The following is a 23,802-nucleotide window of genomic DNA, read 5'->3' as shown; positions in this document are numbered from 1 at the left end:
TTGCTCTCTGTAGCTGCAGTGCTTCATGTTTCTGTCCTGTATGTCAGTGTTGCTGCTGATGAGATGGTGTTGGTGGCTGTACCTTAGGAGACAAAGGGCCTTGCTGAGTCTGCATTTACCACCCTTGTAACAGCATTGCAGTTGTGCATGTAGGTCTGCATTGAGGAATATAACACCCCTCTTAAAGCATTTTTAAAAAAAAAAACTCGGTGATGAAATACCTTGCTTATCCTAAAAGCATTACTTTACTTCTGGCAGAGCAGCTGCAGGAGGCCTCCTTGTGTTCTCATGGAGGTAAGCGTTGCATTTTACTGCTACTCTTTACCTGCTGGCCAAGTGCTAGTCTCCTGGGTTGCCCTTCCCACCTGAAGCAGCAGTGTGTGCCATTCACAACTGCTGCCACACTCTTGCCCTTCATTGTTATTGAACACAGGGTGTTTGCTGAGGGAGCCATTTGGAGTTATGGAAAACAATTTAACAAACTCTGTAAATTCCACAAATTAGCGTGAGATGTAATCACCTGCATCTGGACCTAAATCTTGGATTAATATTTATTAGATAAAGATGAAGTCTGAAAACAGGTAGGACAGTTTGAGTCTGGCCGCTCAGGCTGTATCTTTTTAGCTTTGCCAACTTATCAAGTCTTTGCAGAAATGTTGAACTTTAAAGCCTGCTCTGGTGCCTGGCACAATACTGGCGTATCTTAAAATCAGAGATAAGTCAGTGGGATAAAAATAAACTGGACTGTTTTCTTGCTTTGGATATTGTATTCCTTTATATAATATTATTCCCTTTTCTCTTTTGGAGGTCTGAATTACCTGTGACACAAAGGCTTTTTTATTCATTAAAATAATTGGTTTTACCTTTCTATTCTTCTAAGGCCAGTGAATTTAAAGTTCTATAATTTTGCCTAAATGAAAACATTTATTATGCAGTAGAGAAAAAGATGCATATGTGATTAGTCTATGATTATCATGCTGTTAAAATAAATCTAAACCAATGGGATTTTTATTTTTCCAGTGCAGACTATCTGGATGGTAAATTATTCTTAATTGGTCATAAGCCATAGGCCATTCAAGTTTTTCCAGAGAGCATAGGCAAATGTGTAGCTTTCATTATTTTTAAATATAGTTGTGGTTTTCTTCATTCTTGATGGCCATCTCTGGTTATAGGGTATTAACTGCAGCTATGTATTACTGCTTTGTGTACCTGTTTTGTCAGCATGATATTCTTTAAAGCACAAATGATGCAATTTGGTTTGAATTTTTAATAACTGAACATCTTACAAAAGCCACTGTAAGTAAATGAATGTTAAAATTAGCTAGTCATGTAAAATGAACTCACTGTCAATTTGTCTTTGAACTCCAGAAGCCTGCTGTGAAGGGCATCCTGTGCATGACCACAGGATGAGTAAATAGTGTATACAGCCGTAATGATGAAGAAAGTGTAGTGTATTCATATTTATATAGAGAGAGATTCACTATTTCGTTCAGAAATACAGACCTGCCCAAGCTGACTGCAGAGCATCTTCTTTGAGGAAGGGAAGGGGAAGCAATGGAGATAGAAAACAACTTCAGCCGACTGAGAAGGATCTGACACTGCTGCTGTTCCTTCCATTAGCTGCCATTTTCAGGCCTCACAAGATTCATCTTATTGAATCACAGAATGTTTTGAGTTGGAAGAAACCTCTAAACCCATCCAGGCCCAACCCCCTGCCATGGGCAGGGCTGCCCCCCACCAGCTCAGGCTGCCCAGGGCCCCGTCCAACCTGGCCTTGAGCGCCTCCAGGGATGGGGCACCCACAGCTTCTCTGGGGAAACATTTCCAGGGCCTGCTCTTGCCCTGTTCTGGGCAAGATTCATGCATCGTATCTGAGACTCAATGAGCGCGTGCTGGCTTAAAGTGAAAAAGGTCTTTTTTGTTCCACATTACATTGCAGAAGCAGCAACTCCTCCTTTGACAAACAGCTGAACTCAGTGGATCCCCCTTACTCAGTTGCCAGGATAGCAGAAAATAATATTCTCCCTTCTTAAAAAGTTGATCTGACTTGCTCTGTAGTTACTCAAATATCTCAGCTGGAGGGAAAAGCAGCATATCTGAGGATGTATGGTGAGAGGTCACTAAAGGAGACCAAGCCCAGATCTTTCAGGCACTGAATAAATTAACAATATGGTTTACTCTAGTAGAGATATTAACTAATTACTGGTTAGTAATTACTTATCTTGTATTTCTGCAGTGTTATTATGTTTTTATAACAAAAAAAAAAAAGTTGTGTGTTTGTTTTACCTATTTTTTTAAATTTAAAAAGTATCAGGGAGAACTGGAAACATAGCGTGTAGTGCTTGTGCAGTGTCATACTGGAAGAAATTGCCTTGTAAAGTCTTAGAAGCTTGTTCAGTTAGTGCCTTAGTATGCTCCTCTGCTATCAGAGGGGTAAGAATAAAACAAAATAGTTTCCCTGGTTAGTAGAACGTAATAACTCGTGTTTTACTATAAAATTAAAAAATGATTGTTCAATCCTAAACCACCAGGCTTTGGAATTACAGCTTACTCCACCAAACAAGTTCAATGGAGTAGAGATGTTATCTGCTATCCAGTACTAGCATCGCCTTGTATCAGTAATCAAGGCTGTAAGATTTAGCATAGTGATTTTACTAGGCCATATGTAAAGTTAGGTGATATTTTGCTCTACAATATGGAAGATGTCAGTCTTATTCTCTTCCCAATTCAACCTTGAGTAACCTTGTTAGTTTTTATTTATTGAACGAATAAATTAATGGCATTACCTTCTCAGGCCAGGGAGAAAAAATTCTGATAGAAATACACTGGGAAGTGTTGATTCAACTAAATCGAGACCTCAGGAGGGAATATCTCCTTTTAAAGAGATTTTGGCAGAACATTATTGAGATTTTCAATATTTTCTTTAGATTTTTAATGTATCAAAGTTTACAGATAAACTATTCCTGAAAAAGTAGTTTAGAATCTTTCACTTTGTGAATAATTATCATATTTTGATTTCTCTTACTGATTTATGGTGAATATAGTGTTTAATACCTTAGAGATTTAAAAAACAGGAATGGCATTTTTTAACCTAGCTCAGTCAATTGAGCAATGATATTTGATAGTAAAGCCACTGACATATGCACATTCCAAATATAATTCTGAGTGAAAGAGCTGAGGCTACTCCTGGTCTCATTTCCGAATTTAAAGCATTTCCTTCATGGAATGAAACTGTTCCAAGATGGAAGTTTCCATCAAACTATTCCATGGGGATAAGTCCTATTCAGTTTACAAGCTCCACAAAGTGATGATTTGTACTTAAAATTTATTGTTTTCATCATAACTCAGAATCAGTTTAGTCCTTACCTCAGGCTAATCAGAGATCAACAGAAATTGCATATATATATATATATATGTATGTGTGTGAAGTAGTCTAGGAGGAAGAAATATGAGGAAGGAATATTAGACCAAGCAAATGTACTGCTAGGATATTGCCCTCAAAAGGTGCTGGTGACTGTCAAAGTGTGGTACAAAAGCTAAGCAATTCAGACCTGTATTGCTGCGTATTGCTGCAGTCCCAGCAAGGAGGGTGAAACACTGCATTACGCTCTAGGGATAGGTTTCATGTAGGATCTCTGTTCCTTTGCCTTGAGGACCACTGTGAACCTGGAAAAATGTTGGACTAGGCTCCAATATATGACCAATGTCTCTGGCTGATGTTTTTTGTTCTAAACTGGGGACTTGTCACATGTTTGAAGACACAAGTTTCTTTACACAGGCCATACTGTCCTTCTGTAATGGATGATTCAGATAACACAAGAATGATCTCTTTTCTCCCTCCTGTTGTCGTGCAGCAGGGAGGCTTCCGTGGTCTTCCTCCTGCAGTAAATACTCCTACACTGAATCTAGGTAAGAGTCATGGACTGTGAGCAGGACTTCTCCTTCCGTAGGCCAGTGGCAGCTGCCTGGGGATTCTTCTGCTTGCTGCTGCCTTTCCCCACAGCCCTGCAGTTCCTCAGAGAGCAGGGGAGCTACTTTCTGGTTCAGTTTTATTTTCCTTCATGGGGTTCCCTGTGGAAAAGTTCAGCGTTTTGTTATCTGGCATTTTTCATGTAATATATTGCTAACTGTAAAGTGTATAGAGTTCTTTGCTATTTGTTGGTCCAGCTGAGACCTGTTATACAGGTAATAAAATGGCTGGATGTTTTCTAGACTTCTCTACCTGCCCATAATCCAAGTGGAGTGAAAACACCCAGAAAAACATGCTCCATATGAAAACTGAAACGTCAGTACATTAGTTCATTGTTAAACAAAGTAAAAGGTGTGAACTTGGGCACCCAGATTTTGGCACTGTTGGATGGGGCTCTGAGCAACCTGATGTGGCTGTAGGTGTCCCTGTTCATTGCAGGAGAGGTGGACTAGGTGGCCATTAAGGGACCCTTCCAATTCTATGATGCTGTGATCTTATGATATTTATGCAAGCAAATGCATAGTCCGGTCTTGAAAAATCTGCATCACCTGCTTATCTGTTAGCAGTGACTGCCTGTCCCACCAGCTATCAGCTTTGCAAATCTGCCAGTCCACCTTCTTACACAGAGGATAGAAATTGCTACAGGATCTACAGACAGGCAATGTATCTTGACACACCGATCACAAATTTATACTTGATCATTTTCCTGGAAGCTTATGGGAAACAATATGCTTACATCAAACAAAAGTATTATTCTATAAACATAATGGGAGGATATACACATGCATTTAGTTAAGCAATTGTGTAAGGAAATGACAATATTAGAATTGCAGCTTCAGTAATAATTCTCTTATATTTCAACAGTGTAGTATAATCACCACTTTCTGCAGCTCTCATGCTATTTCCAGCCAATATAAAATATCAAGTAGCTCTGTAGTATGAGTAGTTTTAGTAACTTTTCTATTCCTACCATATCAACAGAATTTTTGAATCTTTATGATTGGAGATACATATACATCTTCTGTGGGAATTTTAACACTTTGGAGATGTGTATTAAAAAATTTCACCAAAACAGTACATCTTTTTAAGGAAAACTAACATGTACGAAACAAGTCTTAGGGTAGATTTTTGGAGAAGAGGTGAAACAAGAACAAGGAAGCCTTTGTTTTTGAACGTATGAGAAGAGCCTGTGATAATGAAAGCAGGGATATTGTTGTATGTGGAAAAAAAAAAAACCTGACAAAAATTGGGGTTTGGATCTCAAAAATATTTTTAAAAGTGATTCCCTTGAATGGTATTTTTGTTTGTTTGTTAGAGAAAAAAAATATATCCTTTTGTTAGACATCTCGTAATGTTCAGCCTGGGCCTCCACATTACCTGCCCTAAACAGCTGGTAGGTGGGGTGCTCAGGCACTCAATGCTGTGAGGTGCTCTTCAGCTGCAAACTTCGCAAGCTTAGTGCTGCTGTTGAAAAAGTTAATCATGGATACTTCAAGGGCTCAAAACTGAAAAATGAGAACTAATTTCCACTGTGTAAGTCTTATCCATTGTGTTAATTATGGTATGAAGGGAGATCTTATAATGTTTTCCCAAATCATTCTGGAGAGGCCTGTAATAAAAATTTTGCTCTTCTTTAAATCCACAGAGGATCCATAGCTGCTACTTTGGAAGGGCATTCTGGAGACTGGAGGATAAGCAGGCCTTTTATATAATTAATTGATCAGTCTGATAACAGTCTTTTTGTCTGAGCTGGCACTTCTGCAACAGAGCAGCTCCAATTTGTGGCACTGAAGTGAATGCTTGGAGTAAATCTAACAAGTGGCATTAAGAAAATGTGTCCAATATGAACTGCTTTAGAGCTAACAGTGGTTTTGCAAATGCAGGGGTAGGCACCACTTCAAGAACATGGTGAATTTTTCACAAGGTGAATCAATTCAAAATTGAGTCCTGGGTGAATAAAGGACAGTCCAGTTCAATTCTGAGATATTTATCTTATACTTTAAGTAGTTATTTAATGCCTACCATAGTAATTCATTTTTTTTCCAAAGGTACTAATTGAGATGAAAGTTTCAATGCCAGCATTATGAAGTAATTCTTCAAAATCTTTGTATTTGTTGCATCAAAAATACATATGCTACATAAAGAAAAGCCAGAAAATTTGTGTTTTGCTCTTATTTTGTACCAAACTATCATCTTAGAAGAACTGACATCTTAAGTCCTTTTTATCAACTTATAGTTGTTAAGGTAAATAACAGCATTCTATCACGTGAGATATTTCACTAAGTTGATACAGTCATATCTTGATGCAAAGTGTCATGCTGAACATGCACTGGGTGTCTTTAAATCAGAGATGTAATGTGGTAAGGGTTCTTTTGTTTGGTTGGTTTTGGTTTTTTTTGCACAGCCCTACTACAAATAGTCTGCCTAACAGACAGTAAAGAAGCTCCGTGACTCACTGCTTGGTTCAGGTAGCTTCTTATGTCAGGGTCCCACTGCTGAAGTTTTGCATGACTTCCTGTGATTTATGTCAGGGTTCCTAACTTGATTGTCTGTTTTTTTATTTTTGTGATACTAATATTAATGAAAGTGTACTGTTAACATTGTTGTGATTCAGAATACAGATCTTTGAGTCTTTCTTCTCATACCTCTGTCAGCATCCTTTTGTAGCCACTTGAACTTTTCCTCTCTACCCTAATTTTCAATCTTATACTTGGTCTGTCAATCTCTGCTCTTCTACACCACTCCACAGCAAGTATTGAAAACCAGTCTGTATGGCTTCGTAACAGACTGCAGGACTCAGTTTTCACAGACTTTGAGTGCAGTGGAGGGTACTGTGCTCCCTTAGAATTTGGTGGGGCTGAAAGCTGCACAAACCCTTTTCGTGGACAGACACATAGAAGAACACTTAGTTTTGACTGAGCCAAAGCTTGATCCTCGCACAGAGGTACAGCCATCAAATATATAAATTTAGATTCTATTTCTAGTGTACATTATTGTACTAACTTCTTGGTCTTCAGCTGATATAATAAAAAGATTTTTTTTCGATCTGCAGATTAGGCTTTAGCACTTCAGAGCAATGATTATAAGGAAAGTCTTGTCTACTGCCAGCTGAAGAAAGTGTCTATTTTAGACAGACTTTCTGGGAAATTTAGCTGGCAAACATTTACCAAGAATGCAAAAACTATGATATACTTGTTGTTTGTTGTTTTTTTGTTTGTTTGCTAGTTTCTTTTGTTTGTTTTAATTTAGTTTCCATCAGATCTCATTTTGGTCATGTTTTTAGCATAGAAAAAAGGTATTTTCTAGCACAAAGCTACCCTTCTTACAAATTCCGTGTTCTTAATCCAAGTCACAAGGGCTTCTCTCAAGAGTTTTCAAGACGTTTTTGTAACTTTAAATAAGAGATGTTGCTGTTATATCTTTGTACTCAGAAATGGCTATACTTTTTTGACTGAAATAATCACAGTAATTACGAAGTCATTCTAAGTAGTTTATCATAGAATCATAGAACTGCTTGAGAATCGTTTGAGTTGGAACAGACCATTAAAGGTCATCTAGTCCAAGTCCCCTGCAATGAACAGAGACATCTGCATCTAGAACACGTTGCTCAGAGCCCTGTTCAGCCTGACCTTGGATATCTCCGGGGACAGAGCATCCACCAAAAATCTGGGCAACCTGTTCCAATGCTTGACTACCCTCATTGTAAAATAATTCTTCATTAAATGCAATCCAAGTGTACCCTCTCTTAGTTTGAAACCATTTCCCCTTGTCTTGTCACAACAGATCCTGCTGAAGAGTCTGTCCCCTTCCTTCTTATAGCTCCCCCCCCTTTAGATACTGAAAGGCCACTCTCAGGTCTCCCCAGAGCCTTCTCTTCTCCAGGCTGAACAGCCCCAGCTCTCTGCCTGTCATCATAGGGGAGGTCTTTCATCCCTTGGATCGTTTTTGTGGCCCTTCTCTGGACTTGCTCTAGCAGGTCCATGTCTCTCCTGTATTGAGAACTCAACATCTGTAGTCCAGATGATGTCTCCCCAGCACAGGGTAGAGGGGCAGGATCACCTCCCTCATTCTGGTGGCCACACTTCTTTTGATGCAGCCCAGGATATGGTTGGCTTTCTGGGCTGCGAGGGCACGTTGCTGGCTCATGTCCAGCTTGCCATCCACCAATACCCCCAGGTCCTTTTCAGCAGGGCTGTGCTCATAAGGAGTCAGATACTCCTTATGACTGGTGACATTATGAACCTCACCTGCAAATACTAGAACAATTTTGATGTACAAATTCTTAGTCAGACAATAGAAATTCATTTCCTAATCTATTTCTCTAAACTGAATCTTGTTTTGAGCTTTTGGCATTATAATTCTGTTATTACAATTTAGACCAACACGATGCTCAGTTGTCCATGCAATTCCTACTGTTTGTTATAAGCCTTTCCTTATCCATCAATGTGTGGAGTACAAATCACTTTAGTGAAAATATTTCTGACAGTAGCGAGGGCTTGTTTGTGATTAATAGATTTAATATTTGAGTCCCTAACAGGTATGGAGATTGTGCTTCAGGGTATTAATATACTTCCAACACAGACATTGTTTGTGGCAGCAGGTGTTACACTTGATCATCTATTTCCATTTACTTGCTATTCATCTTGATCAGTTTAGGCTCTTTGCCATTTGATTATCTTTTGATCTACTTAAGAATTTTCTCACCCACGTAAATGGATTCTAATGTCACATTAGCTTTGTGTCTTTATTTCTAATGTCTTTACTTTTCTATGTATGAAATGCGATTGAACTGTATCAAATACCAAGTTTTACTCAGCTGGCTTGAATGGCTTTTGTATTTCAATCTTTGTTATGAAAAATAATTGATATCTAAAACATGATGGAAGCTTTGAAGGAGTGGTGGAAATGTGCCTTTTTTTGCTACATTTCTTGGTCTATTGTAGTGCCTGTCAAATTCAAATGAGAGGTCCTTAAAGCTGTGGCATTCATCCCAGTCTTAAGCATTCATCGCCTGTCTTTTGGACTGTAATCCATGTGCTTGACTGCCTCCCTGTGCACCCAGACACTGGGCAAGTTCTGAGATTCATTCTCATTTCAACATTTGTAATGGGTACTAATCTGGGTTCTGGGGTACCTGTATCAAAAACAAAAGTACCTTTAATGGGAGAAGGCATGCTTTGATTCACTGACTTTTGTTTGACCTTTAACACTTCCATGAAACTGAAGATAGGGCCAGAAAGAAGTTTTGCGGACTGGGTTGGAGAACTCAGATAGATAGAAGGACAAAGTTTTAGCATGTTTATTTTTCTTTTACATCCAGTAATGGTCTAATATGAAGTGCTCACTTCCTGCATTTCAGCTGATGTTGTGTGAAGCAGTAGCTTGTGGTCAGACCCACTCTTGCTCTTGTTTTCCTGGCTCTGTGAAATTTATCTTTCTGAAGAGACTTCTTCAGTGGCAAGGGTGAAATGTGTTGCCATCTAGAACATCCTTCTCCCTCAGCCTGTCCCTCAAAAAATTCTGCTCTGGGATGTAGAAGCTTGGGATTCAATGCCCTTTGGCTATGGCCTACTTCACTCTCATCCCAGCTAGCAAGGACTCTGCTGTTTTTGCTTCATAGCATATCTTTAGGCATTTAAGATAAATGAAGCATCTCAGCAAATCTGATAAGAACTGTCCTGACTTGTTCTCCTGAACTTAAGCTTCTGGTCCTAGAGCTGCTAGGAGCATGACTTAGGTACTTAAGTGCTTTTGTGAATGACCACCTGTCTTTGTAGACTCTCATCTAGATAAAGATTGTCATACTTTAGAAAAAGCCTCTTTCTTTGTCTGCTGCCATGGCTGCCATATCATCATTAGCCTTCTCATCTATTGCCTTCGATTTTAGATGCATTCCACAATATTGCAATGAAAACTGTTCCGAGTTTGTCCCCTAATAACCTTTTTTTCAGTTTAGTAGAACTTTAAGCTTTTTTTTTCCTCGCTGTCTTGAACAATTAGCATTGGCTTAATTTCAAAGGACTGTAAAATCAGGTATGACTATTCCTGTCTTTCCAGTTGTGATTGCTCAATCTCATTCATCACTGAAGCACTCCTAAACCCCTCTGTTGTAATAAGAACAAGATGAAACGAACCTGAAATAAGGGTCCAGATAAAAAATTTCTTTGATTTAATGTTTGATCACTCATTTATGCCAGTCTGGTAATGGCACTTTTATTATGCAGGTCACTAAATTGAAATGAGCAAAGTTTGCAACGGGTGGCTATTTTGCAACTCTGATGAGTGTTCGTATGGATTTCCAGAAAGAGATAAACTGCATTAAGCTTTGTTCATTCTAATGACAGCTGGCTTATATGTATGTATTTATCATCTAGACCAGAAGGTTGCTTTTTAAGAAATACATAATTAAAAATTCAGTAGTTCAGTAACTTCTTTCAAGAATTTTTACATTCATTAGTTCATTTTTCACACAACGAGCGTCTCCAGAACAATTCAGCTATCTTTCTCGTGGCTTTCATTCTGCATTTTAAGAATGAGAAGTATCTACGTAGAACAATTTCTGCTTTGAGCTCTTTGTTTTTATTCTTGTTGTTATCCAAGTAAATTAAAAAGTGAAGATTCATGCAGGGTTACATTAGCAAAAAGCATGTCCACTCCTTTCACATTGTTCACAATGTACTAGTTTTTGGTATTGAAACTACTATAATAACTTTTTCGTAGGCAATTGAAATGTATATTATGAAGTGTTTCATGAAACACTTTTAAAGCAAAACTTCATAACTGGGCATTATAAAATATGTTTTAGAGAATAACAGTGAAGTAGAAAATTGCCATAGATAACAGATGTCTTTTTCTGTACTTGGATAAGTTGTTGTTTAGTTAGAGCTAAATTTTTAACTCCTGCTACATCAGCATCAAGTTTCGGGTTGTTCAAGTGAAGAAAACAATGTGAATGTGTGTATGGTGGTATGGCAGTAGAGGTTGAACCATCCTACCTACATTCCATTACATGTTGTTGTCATGCGACAGATGGCAGCAGAGGGGTGATCTGACACAATGGTGTCTGACATGGAAGTGTGTGTGAAGCAAAGGTGTCACTGAATTCCTCCATGCAGAAAAAATGGCACCCACTGATGTTCATCAATACTTGCTCAGTGTTGATAGGGACCAAACAGTGGATGTGAGCACAGTGTGGCAGTCACTGGTGCATTTCAGCAGTGGCAGCAAGTACAGGGGTTACCTCTGCTGGTGCAGATGTTTACAAGTGAAGCGTGCAGGCTCTTGTTCATTGCTGGCAAAAATCCATAGCTAATAGTGGTGACTATGTTGAAAAATAGTGTTTTATAGCTGAGAAGTTGCTCTATCAAAAAGTGTTATTGTGCTCTTTGTATCAGTTGTCATTTCCATGGAAATAATTAGGAGGCATTACTTTTGGAGCAACTTTAGATGCATCCTCGATAATTCCTCTTCATTCAATGTTGTCCAGGCAAGCCAAAAAGTTGTTTACCCATGTCTTAGACTTCCAGTTGCCTTCTTTCAGTATTCCAAGTTCTCTGCTTCTTAAAGTTCAGCTGTGGGACAGGTTGTTGAAGTTTTAGTGTATTCCTCTGGTGAAAGGAGCTTTAATAACCTGGAAATGTTTAAAGGGGTTTAGAAAAATGGAGAAAACATCTTGAATGACTATGAAGTTGCAGTGGAATATGTTCAAGGCTGAAGAACCTTTTGTAGGACTCAGCGACAAATCTTGTAAGATACTGAGCTTTATTTGCATATTCTCTTTGTTAGAATTAGGAAAAAGAAAACCAAAATACAAATCAAAGCAAAACCACTATTAGCTGAAAAAGAATACTTAGAAATGAAGTACTTTTGATTTTGGCAGACCAAAGCCAAAATACACAGACTTAGAGAAATGTGGCTGTGTCAATATTATTATTTCTCTTCCATCATTAAACAGGCAAAATAACACAGGCAAAGTGTCTGTTCTAGAATTAATTGCCAGTGACATTCACTGATGGGCAAAGGATTGGCCTGAGTCTGTCCACCACAGAAAGGGACATAGAAGCATACTGTCAACTCCATGCCTTTCTCCTGGAGGGTATCCCAGGATAATCACATCCAAATGGAGCAAGCAGCACCTCTGTAGCCTCTTCTGTCTGAGAGGAACTGGTGCCCTCCCTCTGTCTCCCTGCACTAACCTTCCAGCTGCACAGCTGAGTGGGTGTTGGGAGATGCAGGGCTGGAAGAAGGAAGGCAGTGACAAGCGGTTCCTGTAGCAACAGGGAGGGGACCATGTTTCCATGGCAACAGATGGAGCGTGTTCCTCACTTTAGTGGTGATACTGCTGTCACTACTTATAGTTACCTGCCTGGTGCTGGGCACAGTGCATCAGGCGTGCCTCCAATCACCCGTGTGTGCTGCCAACTTCATTTCTAGTCAGACCATACTGAGATGAATTTTTTTTTTCCTGTAAGAGATGCACCCGTATTAATTTCCTTTTATTGATGAGAGTATAACTAGTTTGCAGGTAGTAGCAGAATCAATGATTATTCTTTCAAATACACTGTAAAATTATACTCTAGTGCCAGTTATTAATCCCGCAGCGCTAGAACAGATGCTCAGGTAGGAAGCAGGTTTAAACTGTAGAAGGGAGTGAGTTTATTTTACACATCATTACATTACTATATGTCATTTTCCCTAATGAGCTTTGCAAGACAGATCTTACAATTTTTTTAGGATTTAGATTATTTCATATCTTTTTCTGATAATATCAGGTGTTGAAAATTTCTGGTAAACCTATTTTGAATTTCTCCAAGTGGGGATTGATAGAGTTGGTGAGTATAAGGGGAATGTGCTCGTATAAAACTGATAGGAACAGTCTGGACTCTTGAAATTGCTGTCATTGAATGGCCCAGTGAATGGCAATCAGCCATCTGCTATTTCATCTGGTGTCACTTTTCTCCCCCAGAATAGGGACAATGAAGAATTACCAATGTCAATAACTGATTTAATGTGAGTCTCATATCAGAAAAGAATGGACTGAAATCTAGGGGGAGTTGGAATTTAATCAAATTTTGCTTGAAATTAGGACCTTAAAGGAAGACAGAGCTATTCTGAGTATCAAACCACCTAACACAAGAGGACTTGGAAGAAACCACGACATTGCTGAGCAGAGCACAAGGCTTACCTTGGAACAGCTCGCAAAACCAAGCCAAAAAAAAAAAAAAAAACACCCAAGAGGCAAAGACACTAAGGTGGGGGTAGGTCTTCAGATACTTTCTCTGTGCTTGTGTTTGAAGCCTAGACGAAGCCTGAAGCCATTTATCTCCCCTATTTGTTTCTGAAGAGCTGAGCTGTAAGGTGGACACTTGTATACTGTAGTAGAGTGGTATATGTGATCTTCAGATATGACACAGACTCAGGAGATACCCTAAAAACGACTCTGGAGGGAGACAGTTGGAACATGACTTTGTCCAGCTGATTTTGACACCTCTCTCTTCACAAAGTGCTCCTTACCATTTATTCTCTCGCTCATGGTTCTGCAAGAGATCCTCACTGTACTTGCTCCTTCTGGCTGAGATGGGTGTCTTTACATCACTGCCCTATCTCCTGTTCCTTTGCAGCAGGTCTTATGCTGAGGAATAGTACACATAAAAACATTATGGTAACCTCTGTTTTTCTTACTTGCCAATGGCAATAAAAGATATTTCAAAATGCTCTTCTACTTTCTTGGTAAAAAGGCCCACTCCCCATCATTAAAACAAACACTTTAGCAGAGATTACTAGCATAAGATATTGTTGTATGCAATCTCTGAGAGAACATATATTTTCATGAACAGGGATGTTTAGCTTCTGTTTTGAATAAACTTAACACTTAAATTATAAGCTTGTAATGTTGATACATCTGTTGTTGTAATATTTGAAAAATATTGAGTATCTTTATAATTTGCTTTATGATTTTTTGGATATCAAATATACTCAAGAGACCTTAATAGTGTGCTTTATTATTTTAAGTGCAGTCATTAAAATTTACTCACAGACTTATCTTCTTTTTCTCTGTTTATTCAGTGATTATTTATTTTATTTCTTTACTGTTTCCACAGAAGTCAAGCTAGTCCACGTGCATTTGTCTTACTAAATTCTCATTAGTTCAAAAGAAACCTTGGTTTCCTTCCACATAGAATTAAGCTTTTAGAATCTCTCTCTCTCTCTCTCTCTCTCTCTCTGTCTTCTGTCTTTGCAAAGGCTTAAATTACTGGTCAGAGCGGGCACAGTACTTACACTGTGAATTCCAGTAATATTGTGTCTTCCAATAGCAATCTCCTTAGAAGTGACTGACTACCAATTTGGATTACACTGACCACAGATACAGTGACCAAAAGTCTGCTTGCTGCCATCTATCACCCCACCTTTATTTCTTCTGTGTCCTCCTTGCATATTTTGGATAGCTCTTATTCTACATTAACCACGTTTAAGTACAGATGGTTTGAGGTCATCAAAGACCAGGCTTATCAGGTCCTGCCTGCAACAGGTTATGAACCCTAGCCCTCTTCACACCCTCTGTGTAAATGCAGCTGTAGAGGGCTCATAGCAACCAGGATGTTATGGAAATGCTATGTGAGAAAAAGAGATCAACAGAAGAGTCCCAGAATGAAATGATCAGCAAGAACATTCAGCAAGAGCGTTGACTTTTCCACTAAAACTGATGTGAAAAGAACAGACTTACAACTGTTTTTTTAAAATAAGCAGTATTTGTTCTAATGTCATGCTTTGTTTCTGATTGTTGCATGGTTGGTTGAACCAGAAGAGATACTCCATCACTGAGCGAGGAGGAGGCATGGAGGAATTTATGGAAATGGACCATGACAAGCATCTCCAGGCCTTCCTTCTACTCGGTGTCAGAAGTTACCTGGAATACAGAGGATTGGAGCTAGGCTCCAATGAGCTAGAATAGGTGCAGTGACACAATTAAGTGTTTCCTTGGGGAGAGGAAATGCTACATGATTTTTCTTAATTGTGTATTTTGTTTTTAGTGTGAGGTTAGCTGTCTTTCATCCTGTAGAATAGCAAGAAATCAATGAAGTAATCTTCTAAACCAGAGGGCAATGCTAGAGTGAGAAAGGTGAGCTTCCCTCCTCCTTGCTCTGAGATGTCTGCTGAGGCTGTGATGAGATTTTTTTTTCTTTTTTGAACTCAAAGTGTTTGGCTATGGAGATAATTGTAACTGCTTTCTGAAATATTTTTCCAATGATAACCTGAATAGCCCTTATATCCCTGGTGACAATCTGAATGTTGACTTTGCTCCTTTCATAGTATATTCTCCATGTAACAGTCATGCTCGTAGCTTTATGAAAGTGTCAAAGCAAACTCTCCCAAAGAAGCAAGTTATTCAAAGTATTTCTAAGAAAAAAAAAGTTTAGAAAGTTCTAAGAAGTACATATTTTACTGCCACTGTAAACCTAATCATTTTGGGTTTTTTTTGTTGTTGTTTATTTACTTTGGGTGTCTTTTGAAGGTGCAGCCTCAAAGCTGCTAGTAAAGGTAAATTTAGATTAAGAGAAAAGCTCAGAAGTAGCGAATCATTTCCTGAGCTCTTCCACCTCTCAGAGCCTGTTAATGGTAAGAGGAGGACTTGGAAGTGGAGCAAAAATAAAGAACTGAAACAGTAGGCTGGTGGTGAATAGGAAGGTGAACCATGATGTTCTGTCCTTGAGGCCCTGAAACCCACTGTTGCAGGTTGTGTGCAAATTCAGCTCCAGAGTAGCCTCCAAAAACACGACATCTCTGCACGGGTAGAGCTACTCTGGGACAAGTTGTTGGTGGAACTAATGGTTCTTCTTTACCTACCCCAAACAGCGCAGAAAACTAGGTGAACTTTAAGGACACGTGTGAAAGTTGTTGTCCTCACAGAGGCTTGTGTTGGTCTTTTTGATAAAAAAGAGTTTTTAATACATTCTACCAATAAAATATGCTATTTATTTTACCTTATACATTTTCTTTATTTCAGGGAGTGTTTCCTCTTTCATTCATTTGCCACACATCTAAATAAAAGGCTGAATCAATCACTCAAACCTTTGCAGGGTAATATTTGGCAGTTCTGTTTAAAATTCTCTTTCAGCAATCAAATGGGCTGGACAAAATATTGCTTAATTGAAAATGAACTTCAAACCACACAAAGATTGCCTTCTTCTAACATTCTTCAAGTGGACCGAATTGCAGGCTAAATAGAAGTATGGGTGTCACTTGAATGTCTGGTATAAAAAGTATCTCAAAGCCTTGTTTTTGTACTTCTAATTCAATCATGACAAGGGCATCTAGAAAAAAAAATTCTGAAAGTGTTTGGTTGTGTGCTATGTCTGAGTGTAGAGAGAGGGAAGCTCCCACCTTTCAAAGGTTTTGCTGTGCTCTGAGGCTGGTGCGGTCTGCTGGGAGGACAGCAGAGCCCTGTTGTTGAATGAAAAAGAAACAAATTTCTGCAAAGGACAAGGACTCAGTGAGGAGTTCAGAGAACTGAGGCAGAAAATGACCTCGAATTATACACTGAAGCTACAGCTGTGAATGATCCAACCAGGCTGATCTAAAGAAGTGGAAATGACTGACAAAAGTTACAAGCACTCACTGTCACAGGAGACTGAATTTAGTTTGTTCTGTCTCCCGTTTCTGAAGAGTATTTTTAAACTGCCCTGTTTGTTTGAACTGTGAAGCTTCATTTCTCCCCTGCTTCCCTGAATAAACCTATCTGTAATTTTCTGTATTATTGCTTGAACGTAGTGTTCTACCACTTGGGGTTTTTTTTAAACATACTTCATACAAAATAGTTTGGAATTAAATGTAGAACGGAGCTCAATAATTTACAGAACAGTTTAAAGCTAACAAATAGGATCAGCCACTTTGTTGAAGTCAACCTTTTTGGTAACTAAAGGTGTTTTTATGTTTTATACAGTTAATTGGGCTAATTTCAAGCCAACGGAACGGTGTGTGCAGTGTTTTCATATATTATACGAGGGGTACGGAGGGTACAAAATGATCATAATCTAAAGTGGACTCTAATTATGTAGTTATTTTTAGCTGATTGCAGACCAGCCTTGTAAATCCCAGTAATAGCTTTAATCAGAGGTAATCCATCAACAAGCAAAATATAGCCTCAACAATAAAAAACAAACAAAGCAACATCAAAAAAAATTGGAGAAAACAGTATGAATGGATCACAAAAAAACAGCAGTAGCTATGAAGCCAGAAGCAACTGAAATAATAGGCAAATTTAGTCTTGTGGTGGTGTTGTATTGTCTGACAGGCAGTAGGAAGAACCTGGAAAGCATCACACAGGAAATTCTTACAAGAATTGTCTTACAAGTGTCTTCCAAGAACAAGACTCTTGACACTGTTGTTATTGTTAGGAATTGTGAAAATACAGAAAATGAGAAGGCTGCAGCAGAAGCAACAAAGGCATACCATACTATTATCCATAGTCATCCAAATAGATCATCCTACTGTGACAGCCAATTAAATAGTATTTTCCAGAATTAACCCACAGCTAAAATGATACATTGTGGTAGGAGAAAAGCTTCATTTATTGCCAACATGTGTTAGCTCCTCTTTTGACTGAGAAAACAATTGAAGACCTGGTTGAAAACAAGGTATTTTTCTCAGCGACTACAGGTACCTCAAACCACAACACTTTCAAGGTGTTTCCAATCATTAATCATTCCTGCACAGTTGGAGGGCAAATAATTTACTGCTGGCTTGATTTTTAAGAGACTAATTAAACCATGCTAAGAATATATGAAAATGTGAAATATGTGATAAAACCAAGTAGATTGAATCCCGACTGTGTGACTATTTGCAACTGGTAATACTGCTGTTGCTTTTGGGTAATATCACACTTTGTAGACAAATCAACAGAAAGAAAGAAAGAAAAATTGTCTCTAGCTTACTGCTCTGTTCACCACAAAGCCAGAAAAATATACTCTAATTAAATCATCACATGATTTGGGAAAAAACTCAGATTCTCTTTCTAATTATCTCATTGAGTCGTTTTTCTCAACAAAATTTTCAGACTGAGGAGAGGTTCAGAAGTGTTCTCCATGTGATGATTACTTGTATGCAGTAAAGGTGAAAAGATAGTGTTTTCTTGGTTTTAGAAATTACTTATGGAAGTTAAGTGAGTGTTGTTAAACACCTAAGTTAAAATCCCATTTTCAAAGATAATCTTGTTGGAAGTGATAGAGATTTTCATGCCAACATACATTGCTTTCAGATTGTACTGAATTTTCCTAATAAGAGGAAAATTTGAAATTTCTTAAAAATTTCTTGAAAATTTAAATATTCTTAAAAGGTCTAAAGTTGTGTACGTAGAGATTTGGCTGAATATTTCTGTGTATCAATAGTTTTCTATGGAGAAACATTCTTATATTGTAGTTTCACCTTCTTCCTCTTTCAGTCTCTTAAATTTATTTAATTTACCATTGTGAACACAGCACAGAAAAGAAAGTGTTTTCCATACGGTTGGACAGTTTGCAAAACCCTGCTGCAAACAGATTCCATTTTGATGAAGTTTATAAGTGCAAGAAATGTAAATTATTCATGTAACGTGCTCTACAAATTTACTTTTGAAAAGCCAAACATAATGAAATCTATTAAAGCTGATAATGTATTTTTCTATCAATGCCTTCAAGTTTATAACTGAATTTTGCATCAGAGAAATTTTATTATTTCAGAAATAAATAAGAAATAAGATTTCCCTAGATTTTCCCTTCATGTTAATGTGTAGATCTTTTTTTCGCTATAGAGTTGCCCCTTACTTCTTTTCAAGGAGGATGTCTTTTCAGAAGTGTGGCTGCTATGGAGCATAGCTACAGTTTGTATATCCAGATACAGAGTGAATACAACAGGAAAAATCTTGACCCTGTTCTGGTAGCATGACAAAGTGCCTGTAAGACAAGAAAACATGGCAGCTGAACACTTTCCTGTATTTGAAAATGTTGCTGTTTTTTTAATTTTATTTTATTTTAAATTTCTTCTTGTGTATATTGTAATAATCAATGATGGCTACCAAAAAAAAAAAAAAAAAATTAAACAGTAAAGAAAGAATCAGGACATTAGTAACAGTTCTGGAGTCTTCGCAGAACATGAAGAACATTATTAGAGCTTTAGGATGTAGTTTCATCTGAGGCATCTTTTCACTGAAGCCTGATGTCTTGCCTGGATACTCTGAGCACAACGATTGACTTTCATGATGAACTTTCATTGAACACTGGCATTCACCTAAATGGCAGGTATTAGATAGCAAAGGAAAAGCATTATTCTGTACATTCTGTCCTATCCTATCTAATTTTATTATTGACTTGTGAGTGAGATGAACGAAGACACCTTTGTTCTGTCAGTTTCTGTTGGATGCTATGTGTTGGATATCACTGTACTAGCTTTGTGCAAAGCAACATATAGAAGTTTTTGACTTCACTGAGAATTGAGTATCTGTTTTCAGTGGAGATAAAGGTAATTTTGCTGAGTGTGCACAGAGTTAGATCCATTAGAAGCGAAGAACTGAGTTCCAGTCTAGAAACTAATCTGTCTCTTCTTTGTAGAGTGAATATATGAATATCATACCCCTCTGCTAGCTCATGTGAAAACTGAAGCAATTGCAAAGACTAGTATAAAGGATGTACCGATCCATGATCTGCTCCTGGAAAGGATTAATGGAGAGAATATAAAGGATGAAATTTAAATTCAGATATTAGATGGAAATGTGTGCTTACTTTTACTGAAAAAAGATTGTTTTATAGGGGCAAAATTTTTGTTCATTCTGACTCAATGTTGTAAATACTTAAAAAAAATGTGGGTAAAGTTTTGAAAAAGTAAATGCTTTACTTTCAAACTTTCATTGACTTTCCTTTTTAAAGCATCACTTTGCTTTTCATGACCTACGTTTACAAAAAGAAAAGCATATTTTTAACAGACTAACTCAGAAGATCTGTGAATCTTTTAATTTGAACTGTAACATTTTTATTAAGCTGAACAGAGCTACATTAGCTCCTTGCAGAGACATTTTGAAGAATGATCATTGCTGAGGTGTTCTGACTGGGATAATAAATGAAGGAAAAGCCAAAGTGGAGGCCAAACAGTGGTGTTAGCACAGCCCTGCTTCTAGGCTAATGTGATCTATTTCTCAGAATAAGTAGTGTACTTGGATGGAATCCACTGAGTGGTACCTGCACTGCTTCTGGTGTCCAATGTGCTCAGATCAGATCTAGCTGCAGTACCTTCTCAGGACACTTCTCAGGGGCTTTCTTTCCTTCAGAGAGAGTGAAATCCTGAATACCCTAAATCCTAAAATTCTAAATACCATTAAATATGCACAATTTACCAGAAGGGAATTATGGCTTCTTCTATATTTAGTAAACATTTGACAGTCAAAATAAAGCATTCATATAAAATAACCTCAAATATGAATATTATGCAAAAGCTTGTCCTGTGAAAAGACAGCACCATCATTAGCCAGCTGTATACAAATGATCTTTGATTCTATAAATATTGATTCCCACATGTGAGCTAAAAAAAGCAGTTCTACTCACTCAGCATTTGGAGAAATCCATACACATGTCTGGCATATGCCTTTCTGTAGAAGCTGAGTGTGTCAAAATAACTCTAGTCACTGGTCTTTCATGGATAAAATGATAGGGAGTTCAGTGTAATAAAACAAGATCAGCACTCTGGGTATCAATAAAGATGTGCTGTGCGTAGTATATTGCATCCTTTAAGAGTGTGAAGATATGTAACTTTGTTCTCATTGAGATGAAAGAAGAGTCTCTTCAGGTTTAAATCTGTCAGCTTCCCCGAGAAAATAAAGCTAATACAATGAAAAACAGCAGTGAGATAGGCTATGAAGAAAATGGGTCCTTAATTCCTTTGATGCCTGGGCTTTAATTCCTAAGGTGATCCATGGATACAGGCTAACACCACTTCTTCATCTATTGATCATTTGCCATTTAGAGATGAGAGGCCCCGAGCATGTTTAGGACCAGGATTACAATGTCAGCGAATTAGGACTCCTGTTGTTACAGCATCAGCTCTGGAAGGATGGCCTGCCAAAAATTTAATAGAGCCAGGGAACCAGATGCTTTTAGCAAAAATGCTGTCCTCAGTTCAGACTACAAGTTCTTCTCTCTATAAATAAAAGAATGTAGAATACTGTTGGAGTAGTAGCATTTATTTTTACACATTCGCTATTAAATAAGAAACCTGGGAAGAGAGAAGTGAAAAAGCAATAAAAACAAGTTCAGAGTGATCAAAAGCAAAGATGTACTAGAGAGCCTAAATTCCCCTTTGTTTAGATCTACCAAGAGTGCACATACCAGGTGACCTAAGGAGTTTGCTTCCCCAATCTACTCAGCCCTGCATTTGTCTACATGGCTGAGCACACACTTTGTGTTCTGTGAGCAAATGTCATCCCTGCTGTGGATGCAGCCCCCCTTCAACACTGAGAGGGTCTTTTATAACATGACCAGATGTTTCCACAAGATTCACCGGTAGAGCAATCTGGAAGCAAGGCAGGAAACATAAGTCAGGCAAATGCAAACATGAGCTTTCCTGGCTTCAAATGACCAGAGATCATGGCCCAAATGCTGTTTTTAACACAGCTTATTCTATGGGGTATTAAATGCGTATATCAGTGTGTTTCTGTGTTCACCTATATAGCTTTGTCTGTACGTGTGTGTGTATTTTAATTTCTGCGTTGTTAGACGTAGTGCGCTTACTTTTATTAACAAAACAGGAAACATGGAGTGAAAGAAAGATGAGATTAGTGTAAATGATGCCATTAATATACTCAGGGCAGAAAGTTAGTAACTGCACAGCTCTTAGCACTTGAAGTATGTGAGGTGCCTTTACTGAAAAATAATTTTCAATTCTGCTGTAAAAATGTGGCTGAATAGTTGGGAACAAAGAGAATTATTAATTTATTGAATTTGCCTACAAAACAAACAACAAAAAAAATGTGTTGCTAAAGTCAGGGGAACTTGCCATTCCCCAGCTTACTTGTGTTGTTCATTTTTCACTCCTTTCATCATTCTGACCTATGACAGAGATATCTCTACAAATTTTATCTTGTAGCTGTGTTTGTTCAGAGACAGTGGAAAAGAATGTGCTAGTGCCAAAATTATTACGGCACAGGTTGAAAGTAAGGGAGATGTTTAGCCTGTCTTCAGAAGTAACTAGAGAAAAAATAAGTAAGTAATAAGAATAAATCAATTGTTTCAGGCAATAAAAAAAAAACAACACAGCTCCACTGGCCTGAATGTATCCTGTACAACATCCAAATAGACCTTATCAAAGACCAAATGTAGTGAGATGTATGGAACTGATTTCAATTTGCATCTCATGCTTTCATTGCAGGAATATCAAATTGATATATTTTTTGCTCAGACGTGGACAGACAGCCGTCTTCGCTTCAACAGCACCATGAAAATACTGACTCTGAACAGCAACATGGTTGGTTTGATCTGGATCCCAGACACAATATTTCGGAATTCCAAGACAGCGGAAGCACACTGGATCACCACCCCAAACCAGCTTCTCCGGATATGGAATGATGGCAAGATCCTGTACACCCTCAGGTGAGCATTCAGTGGGCTTCTTGCACTTTCGGATCTGGAGTAATTTCCTTGTTCTCCTCTGCTACTTTATTCCTAATGTTTACCTGACACTGCTTGACAAACAGTGAACTATTCCAGTGTAAGCACTGCAGAGTTTAAGCAAAGTCTCATCCTTCTGAGAAAAGAAACTGAGTCTCAGAATCAAGTCTATCTAAATTGTGGAACTCAGGTTTTTTTAGGAGTTTTAATAAAACTGGGGGCATGCTGTTCCATAAAACCTGCCAGAAACCTTTCTGATCAGAGTTAGATGCAGAACCAGATAAATACTTCTAGATTCATGCTAATGTCAATACTTGATTCTTCAAATAAGTCACCCTGAAAAATAATCTGTCATATCTAATCAAAGGGTGAATTACTGGAGGAAAAACTTTTAGAATTTTTCTTATCTTCACACTACCATCAAATACACGGTATTAGAAATAATGTATATATTTGCATAAAAAGAGCCCGTGGAAATCAAAATATGTTTATTTATTGAAGAGATGAATTACTCAGAAGTTCTACCATAAGCCAAACTCCACAGGGCAGTTTCTCAGAAACATGGCTTTCACGCTACATTTTCCGCACTGACTGTTCCAGCATATTCCGGTTGTATTTGTGAATGCAGTTGGGCTCCAATAGCAAGTCCTTCAGAAACAGTAGTAAATAAATTAAACAGTTGGAAATGCTACTGGCATTTTTAGTGCCTTTCCCTTCATAGGCTTGCTCCATGGTGACAGAGCTCTTGCTTATTTCTGTTGACAGCTCTAATCACCTCCTTTTTTTTTCTTTTTATTTTTTGTCTGTAGTCTTATTTCAGTTCTTCAGAGCAAGTTGTGTGTCTCCTTAACGGCTGGTAGACGTACATGCTTATGTAAAAGACTATTTGTCATATGAGCTGCAAAATTTCCCTAAGTCAGCTAAAAAATAAATAATATTTGACCAAACAGATTGTCAGAATGGGCATTTTTCAATGTGTGAAAGCTGCTGTGAGGGCTTTTCTACAGTCATATCAAACTCCTTTTCTTATAGGAGAAATTAGAAAGATCACTGCTCAATTTGTAGTTAAGAAACAAGTAATTTGTCTGACTTTGATGACCACACAGAATCAGTGTGGCATGGGAGCAGTAACTACTGCACGTCTAGGTTCTGTGGTGTTTTGATAAATATTCTGTATTCAGGAGAAGATGCCATTCTGTGTATAAG

The 23,802-nt window shown here is 38.0% G+C and overlaps 1 protein-coding gene across 2 annotated transcripts in view; it reads left to right on the top strand.

Annotated features, from left to right (window-relative positions):
• GABRG3 (gamma-aminobutyric acid type A receptor gamma3 subunit) overlaps positions 1-23,802 on the top strand; it is a 303,044-nt gene that overhangs the window by 145,099 nt on the left and 134,143 nt on the right. For both annotated transcript variants that reach the window (XM_021412286.1, XM_021412289.1), the window contains one exon: positions 22,358-22,578. In XM_021412286.1, the coding sequence (XP_021267961.1) occupies positions 22,358-22,578 (221 nt within the window). The remainder of the gene's footprint in view (positions 1-22,357; positions 22,579-23,802) is intronic.

Source organism: Numida meleagris, chromosome 1 (assembly GCF_002078875.1).
Source record: "Numida meleagris isolate 19003 breed g44 Domestic line chromosome 1, NumMel1.0, whole genome shotgun sequence".
In the NCBI taxonomy this organism is placed as follows: domain Eukaryota; kingdom Metazoa; phylum Chordata; class Aves; order Galliformes; family Numididae; genus Numida; species Numida meleagris.
This window is presented reverse-complemented; position numbering and strand designations above follow the sequence as displayed.